The sequence below is a fragment of the Nestor notabilis genome, unplaced genomic scaffold, assembly GCF_000696875.1.
Source record: "Nestor notabilis isolate BGI_N333 unplaced genomic scaffold, ASM69687v1 scaffold3564, whole genome shotgun sequence".
Classification (NCBI taxonomy): Eukaryota; Metazoa; Chordata; class Aves; order Psittaciformes; family Psittacidae; genus Nestor; species Nestor notabilis.
This window is the reverse complement of record NW_009925011.1, coordinates 47,578-55,618: the sequence shown is the minus strand read 5'-3', so window position 1 is coordinate 55,618 and position 8,041 is coordinate 47,578. Positions and strand designations below refer to the sequence as shown.

Sequence of the window (8,041 nt, the reverse complement as noted above, 5' to 3'; positions counted from 1 at the left end):
CTATTGCTGTTCAATTTATCTCTGCGTGTAAAACCTTAAGCCTGTTACTTTAAAGGATCAAGTGGTATTTTTATTTCAAATTCCCAGAAAACAGTAATTTCAGTAAATTTTTAAATACCCAAAGGAGGTAAATTTGGATCCTACTTCTAAACATGTGATTTTTCGCTTACAGCAGGAGCATGATAGTGCATTGTTGGTTGGTTCTGAATGGTACTGAACTCCTACAGCATCAACTAAAATAATATGTTAATTAAAACAGACAGTAATACTAAAGAAACAGAGGAAGGAAATCTATATCAAGCATCTGATCTTGAATTAAAATAGACCAGCAATAGTGTGTAAGCTTTCAAACAGATGAGATGTTTAGCTGCTGTCAAGTAGCATACCAGCAATAGTTTCAGGAGAATTATACCAAACTTGCACCCACTATGGTTTATGTGTATTCTCTGACTCCACAAATTTCACTCATCTTAGACAAAGTACTGAAGTTAATTCAAATATACTATAAAAAAAAAAAAAATGGAGGGAAGAGGACCTTTTAAAATCAAAGTTGCTTTTTGTATCATCTTCAAGCATTTTAGAAAAATTTCACCACACTGAAAAAATTTTCACTTATCCATCATGCTTCCAGTTTTAGATAAGACTAACCAGCAGAAGAAACAAACTTGGAAGCAAAACCATTCTTGGCTAAATGCATGTCAGAAGACTTCCAGTTCATTGTCTAAACTGTAATGTTTTGGTAGCTTTCAGTGAAGATACAAACTTTCAGCTGATTTATCTAGACACCACTGACATGGAAAGATTGTTGAAAAAGATAGTTATCTAAAACAGACACCACCTGAAGCAATACCACAAGCAGTATATTAACAAGATGCGCAAGTTCTTCTTCACCCATTCAGAATTTTTTATTTGGTTAATAAGTAATGAGGAATAACTAAAACCTGATCTTGAAATATCATCAACAGTTTAAGGAATAAAGCTCTGCTCTTTCCAAAATTCATTCTATGCCATCTTTAATAAAAGAGCTTATGCAGATTCCTTCTCCTTACTAAAATTAAGCCAGTATATGTTTCTTACATATTTAAACAGCCCCAACACCAGACAGATATGAAATGTTATACTGAATTTTAATCCTTGTAAAACATTATTACACAACACACTTATTATAAATCTTTTCAATAACACTCATTATAGAACTCAGTAAAGAGCACTTTCTACTACTATGCACTGTCAAATATTTCTGGCAGTGTTGGGAATTGACTACAGCATATTTCTTTTTTAAAATCAAGAGTTAACCTATATATTCTGAACTTGCAAATAATACACAAGAGATTGTACTTCCATGTAGGCTGCAGAGACATTCACTCTTTTTTATTATTATTTGTATGTAAGAGTGAATTTTCTGTAACAATATGAATTAAAATTAATAGCTTATTTACTAGCTAGGAGGCTAGTAGTTATTTGTAATCATATTAATCAAAAGATAACTGAAAAATTCAAAGTTAAGTATTGTGAAGTGCACAAAATCTAGAATATAGGGATTTTTCACAGTACACTATACTAAATCAACATAGAATAATTAGAAGTTGTAAAGCCAAAATCTTAATTTAAAAATTTAGTGTTTCTGACATCATCTTCCACCATTCCATCAACTCTTCTTTCTCCTCTTCTTTTCTTTCAGACAATGACTCGAGTTCAAAATCAACCTAAGAGAAACAATTAAAAACATTGGTAAGACTTGTAGGAAGAAAGGAGTGTAGGCTTTTAAGAGTCATTTATTATAAGTCATTTATTGTAAGAGTTATTTACCATAAGTTGTTTAACACAGACATGGGGCTTAGGGAGATAACTTCTATTTTAGGCTTGGTTTATTCCAAAGTGTCTCAAGGCTGATTTAAACATGTACAATATTAGCATATCAGTACAATAAACTGATCTGAAAATGCACATAGGTGACCAAAATTAAAAAAAAGAAAAAAAAAAGAGACTTTTTCATCAACAAACCAATACACGTGTGAGCACTTACCACAACTGCAGGGCTAAAGGGCACAGCAACTTTTTTAGTTATTGCTAGATAGCCTGGTGCTGAGGCTGTAAGTTTGTAATTTCCAGGCACAAGCAATCTCCAGTAATCACCATCCTTGGCTGCACAGAAGAAGGAAAAAAAAAATCCAAATAAATAGGTATAAAATTAATTATGCAGCTAATGAAAAGGGATTGTATATCCTGTCAGTGTTTCATATTCCTGTTAGCCCTTTCCTTTTGCCTGCCTGAAAGTATTCTCTAAGAGCTCTATAAATACACCATTACAGATTTTCTTCTTTTCAGGTAACCAAAACACAGATTTAAACTCTAAAGTTGTGCTGTAGCCTCCATGAACAATTTTGCCTGCTGAGGCTGAAAGCTCTCCAGCACACTGAAGGATAATATGGGACAAACCTCACTGCAAACCTCATAAAGTTCAACAAGGCCAAGTGCAGGGTCCTGCATGTGGGTCAGGGCAATCCTAAGCACAGAAACAGACTGGGCTGAGACTCGATTGAAACCAGCCCTGACAAGAACTTCGGGGTGTTGGTTGCCAAGAAGCCCAACATGAGCCAGCAGTGTGTGCTTGCAGCACAGAAAGCCAACTGCATGCTGGGCTGCACTGAAAGGAGAGTGACCAGCAGGTCAAGGGAAGTGATTCTGCCCCTCTACTCTGTTCTCATGAGACCCCACCTGCAGTACTACATTCAGCTTTAGGGGTCCCAAACACAAGAGGGATGTGGACATGCTTGAGTGAGTCCAGAAGGCCATGAAGATGATCAAAGGGCTGGAGCACCTCTCCTATGGAGCCAGGCTGAGAGAGTTGGGCTTGTACAGCCTGGAGAAGTCTCTGGAGAGATCTTATAGCAGCCTTCCAGTGCCTAAAGGGCGCCTACAAGAAATCTGGAGAGGGACTTTTTACAAGGACATGTAGTGACAGGACAAGGGGGAATGGTTTTAAAGTGAAAGAGGGGAGATTTAGGTTAGATATTAGGAAAAAACTCTTCATTGTGGGAGTGGTGAGACACTGGCACAGGTTGCCCAGAGAAGCTGTGGCTGCCCCATCCCTGGCAGTGTTTAAGGACAGGTTGGACAGGGCTTTGAGCAACCTGGTCTAGTGGAAGGTGTCCCTGCCTGTGGCAGGGAAGGGACTGGAACTAGATTATCTTTTAGATCCCTTCCAACCCAAAACATTCTATGATGACTTTTTCCAGCCACATTAAAAACACATCATCCTCTTTAGAAATGACCCTCTCCCATTTTCACAAAGACTCTGATCCTCCCTGTACCAGCAGTGAGCAATTATCTAATTTGTCACAGGCTAATACTCTGAATTTATCTATTTCCAGAAAACATTGCAAGGCTGTTCTAAAGGCCATTTAAAAGACTTGGTCATGCTCTTACTGCCAGTTGCTTAAATGCTTTTTCAGCACATCTGCAGCTACACAACGCACAGAGGGAAATATTACTTAAATGTCTGCAATTTGCGCAGTTAAAAATCGTCAGTAGTCAGTCCAGTTGTTCATAAAACAGAAGGGAAAAAAGTACTGCTGCAGAGCTACAATAATGATCTAATGATTCCTGGCACTGGAACAAAGCTGAATTTTAACTCATGAACAAAGGAGCAGGGAAAATAAAAAAAATTACAAAAAAAAAAGAAAGCCAAAGAATATTTATCCTTCTTTTTGACTATGTTAAAATTCAAGTACTTGTTTTCCTCGCTGTTTTGACAATACATGACTTCCAGGCTTATACACACATAATGACGTAAGAGGATTCATGATTAGATGCTTTTTTGTACGACAGAAGCATGAGCTCTAATACTGTATGCATCACTCCCTCCCGCCTCAAAATACCTCCTTGCGCAGCTTATTCTCCTTTTATTATCACTGAAAATTTATTTCCAGCCTCTATACTTATTGCCTTACATATAGTGAAAGAAGGCGGCTAATGTTATCACACTGTTCTCTTGCTTGGCAGAAACGCTGACCTCTGCAGGCGGTAAGAGAAACGCAAATTGAAGCCAACTGAAGGGTCTAACCCATCCTGTTTCATAGTATTACGCACCTATAACAGTATAGTGAGATATACTGTTAAGAAAATGACCATAATGAAAGCTCATGCATGAAGCAATGACATTTTATTACTGTTTTTCTAATCAGTATCTTCACAGAATCATTAGGGTTGGAAGGGACCTCTGGGGATCATCTAGTCTAACACCCCCGCCAAGGCAGGGCCACCTGGAACAGGTTGCACAGGAATGTGTCCAGGCAAGTTTTGAATGTCTCCAGAGAGGGAGACTCCACAACCTCCCTGGGGAGTGCATTCTAGTGCTGCTCTGCTACCCTCAATGTAAAGAAGTTCTTCCTCATGTTGAGGTGAAACTTCTTGTGGTTTAGTTTATGGCCATTGCTCCTCATCCTGTCACTGGGCATGACTGAAAGGAGTGGGCACCATCCTCCTGGCACCCACCTTTGAGATATGCATTAATGAGATCCCCTCTCAGTCTTCTCTTCTCAAGACTAAACAGGACCAGCTCCCGCAAACTCTCCTCACATGAAAGATGCTCCAAATCCCTGATCATCCTCGTGGCCTTTCGGTGGACCCTTTCCAGTAGCTCCTCGTCTTTCTTATACTGAGGAGCCCAGAACTAGACACAGTACTCCAGATGTGGCCTCATCAGGGTCAAGTAGAAGGGAAGGATCACCTCCCTCGATCTGCTGCCCACACTCCTCCAACAGGATACTATTGGCCCTCCTGGCTGCAAGGGCACACTGCCAGCTCATAGGCAACTTATCATCTATCAATACTCCCAGGAGTATTGTGCAAACTAAGCAAAATTGTCATTCAGAATAAGAAAGCACAGGTATATGAGGAAGACTGCAAGTTTACATTGTGTGAGCTACCTTTGAATTCATTCCTAGAATAAAACATACCACCACCAAAGAAGTGACACGTAATTTTCTACACAATACTTTCCTCTTTTAGAACTGCCCTTCTAAAAAAAGGTCATATAATTCTAAACAGCAGAGAGAATTTATCTTTGCAGAAGTTATGTAAACTGAAAATCTGACAAGAATTTACATACCAAAAGGTATGATTGCATTGTAAGTAATATAACACTTTTGGACTACAATTTAGCCTTCAAACTCAAAATGGCACTTCTGACAGGACTTCAAATCCTGACAGAGCTGTGAAACACTACTTGCACCACAAATCAGAAGACAAACAAAGCACAAACAACCAGCAGCCACCAGAACCAATTCATGCCAAAGATCCTCAAAATCCCAACAACCAGCCTCAGCTAGTCTGAGAGCAAAATACAAGTGAAAAATTCATTAAATCCGGCAGGCAGCAAGTTGCTTGAGGCACAACATGCTTTCCTGGCTTCAAAATTTCACTCCCTTAAAGCTCCAGATAGTAAGATCCGAAACGGCTCCAGGTTGCCAAGCAGAAGGAGGAAGCAGCACTTCTTCTTTAGCTGAGGCTCACCTGATGTAATGTCATGGCTTATACCCTCCACAGAAATTGTAGCATTTGCTATTGGATTGCCCTGAAGGTCTTTAACAAATCCCTTCACTCCTCGATGAATCTAAAATAAACAAATAAAGTCAGAAATACATGCAAAATCACTGGAAAATTTCTTACGAGAGATGGTCTTTTCATCAATGGGATATCTATTGATATATCTAACGATGCATGTTATGGATCCAATGGTCTACATGCTGACAACTACCAAGGATAATTCCTAAACCTCATACTGGAACAAACAGTGAGGAGGAAAAATAATTCAGCTGGTAGTTATTCTAATTCCTCTGTGCAACGCAAGCATTTCTCAGAAATACAAAGCAAATAATAATACATGTGAACAATGACTTGAAAGTCATTGTCACTGTGGATTAACCACCGTGCTTTGAAAGACAGCCTAAAAAAAACCCAACTTTTTTTTTTCTTTTTTAAGTTTCACCAGCTGTAAAAATTTAGGGTTAATAATGGACATAGCTGCTTAAAAGGGAAACATTAACAAAGTTAAATGCAGCCACTTGGACTTTGATGGGCAATCCCCATGTGAGATGCTTGAGTTCTCTCTTGTGCACCCAAAACATCCAGATCTTTGAGGTGGGACCACATAGAGTCACAACACTGCCCACGTGGCCTGTGACAGAAAGGTGATGGTGCGTCATGTCCTAGTTTCTTCTTCCCTCTTAGACAACTTACACCAGGTAACAGCACCAGCAGTACCTAACTTGCCTGTTCCCAGCACATATGAATTTAAAGCACTGATTTCACTACAGTGTGTGGAGAGACCAGTCCTGCTCGTATTCTTTAAGGATGGTCTGAAAGCAGACAGAGCTCCTCAGAGGCAAGAAGCTGAGTTCAACTACTTTTTCACAGCCTGAGATAGGGAGCTTTCAGCCCCAGAGAATGGGACAGTTTGAATCTGTGCAGAGATGCATCTCATTGGGAGCCTGGAAACTAAGTGGGGAAGTACTGTGGAGTTCTGGCTTCTCTGATTCTGTGATATTTGAAAAGACTTGTGGATCACAAAGTTTATTTTGAAATTTTGATATTCCCCCTTATGAATCTATATAGTGTATTCAGCTGCTATAATTTAATTCACCAGAATCCTCTAATTTACCCCATCAGAAGCCTGATACAGATCATCTCAGAAAAGCAGAAAGTACATATTTGCACCATCCTTAACAATCATAGAGGAGCTGCAGCACAGAGATGGACCTCTTACCCTGTAAGAGGATAAAAAACAATGCCAGATAGACCATCTGAACTTCAAGGATAAAGCCAGCAGCTCCGCAGGAGCAAAGGAAGTTGGCAAAATAATCTTTTACACATTCGTAATTCTTAAAATGCAGTGACACCATAGTTTTCCATGAGTCAGAAAATTAACCTACATGAAAAGGAGCTGAACAACTTGAGATGGATCCCATAATCAATGGGTAAAAACCTGCAGGGTGGGTAGAGCCTTTTCCTCAGCCCACATTCAAATCACTAGCAGAACGATGTAACTGAAACATTTCAAAATATTCAAATACTTCAGATTTCTGGCTAACTAAAGCATTTCTGCACGAGTAAGTTCTGAAAGAAATTAATGTATGAAGTGTCTGGCTCTGCTAACAAAGTATGTTTCTGATTTCACAATCTCACATGTGCAGCCATTAATGATATCAGATATATTTGTGTTCTTTAACTACAATATCCAGGATTCAGGAACTCAATACTCCCACAGTGCTTGGAAGCATCATTTCCGTGCAGGCTGTTACACTGGCACGAAATGATTAAAAACAAAAAGAAAACAACTAAAAAAAACCAACACACACAAATCCCCCCATGTTTCTTTCAGAGTCTTAACGTCCAGCAACCCATTAGCGCAATATTATCTAAATCAGAGAGCAGCAGAATATCAAGAAAACCAGGATTAGACGTGTCCCCTGACACTACACTGAACTGCAGCTGAAGTCTAATCCAGCCGTCTAGGCTCCCTGTACATCCAGAGTGATCCATCCCTCGTCTGTACACACATTTTCATATCTGTAGAGGGTAATCCATCTCTCTGAGTATACACACTAGTGCTGGGGGAATAAATTATACTCTCTGCTGATGTGTATTTCTTTTCATTGAGAAAGCTAACACAAATCATTTAAATTAAATGTCTGCAGGAGCTTAAATAAGGCGAGATTCCACATTATAACATCTTCTTTATTTTCCCCTTTTTCTCCACATATTTAGAAAGATTACATAGGGTTTACCACCTTAGAGACATATAAGAATTATGGAACACCAATTGGATTATGAAATTTTGAACTAGATGTTCACCCAGCACAAAGTTTATAAACTTTATGTACAATAACTAGTTTTGCCATCCTCTTTTCTGTTACCTGCTCGATGTAATTGATAAGGGAATTCTTGTTGTCCTCCCAGTAGCCCTTCAGAGTTTCTTCAGGTGGGAATTTTTCACAGCTAAGCTCCACTGTGATTTCAAAGCAGTTGCTGCTGAGGT

General features: G+C 39.1%; 1 protein-coding gene across 1 annotated transcript in view; it reads right to left on the bottom strand.

Moving 5' to 3' along the window:
- Positions 1–996: 996 nt before the first annotated feature.
- The window catches only part of CPE (carboxypeptidase E), a gene marked incomplete at its 5' end in the record, with an annotated part of 15,238 nt that continues 8,193 nt past the window's right edge, over positions 997–8,041 (bottom strand). The window contains 4 exons of the mRNA XM_010012844.1: positions 997–1,706; positions 2,027–2,145; positions 5,518–5,617; positions 7,920–8,041. Of these exons, the coding sequence (XP_010011146.1) occupies positions 1,608–1,706; positions 2,027–2,145; positions 5,518–5,617; positions 7,920–8,041 (440 nt within the window). The remainder of the gene's footprint in view (positions 1,707–2,026; positions 2,146–5,517; positions 5,618–7,919) is intronic.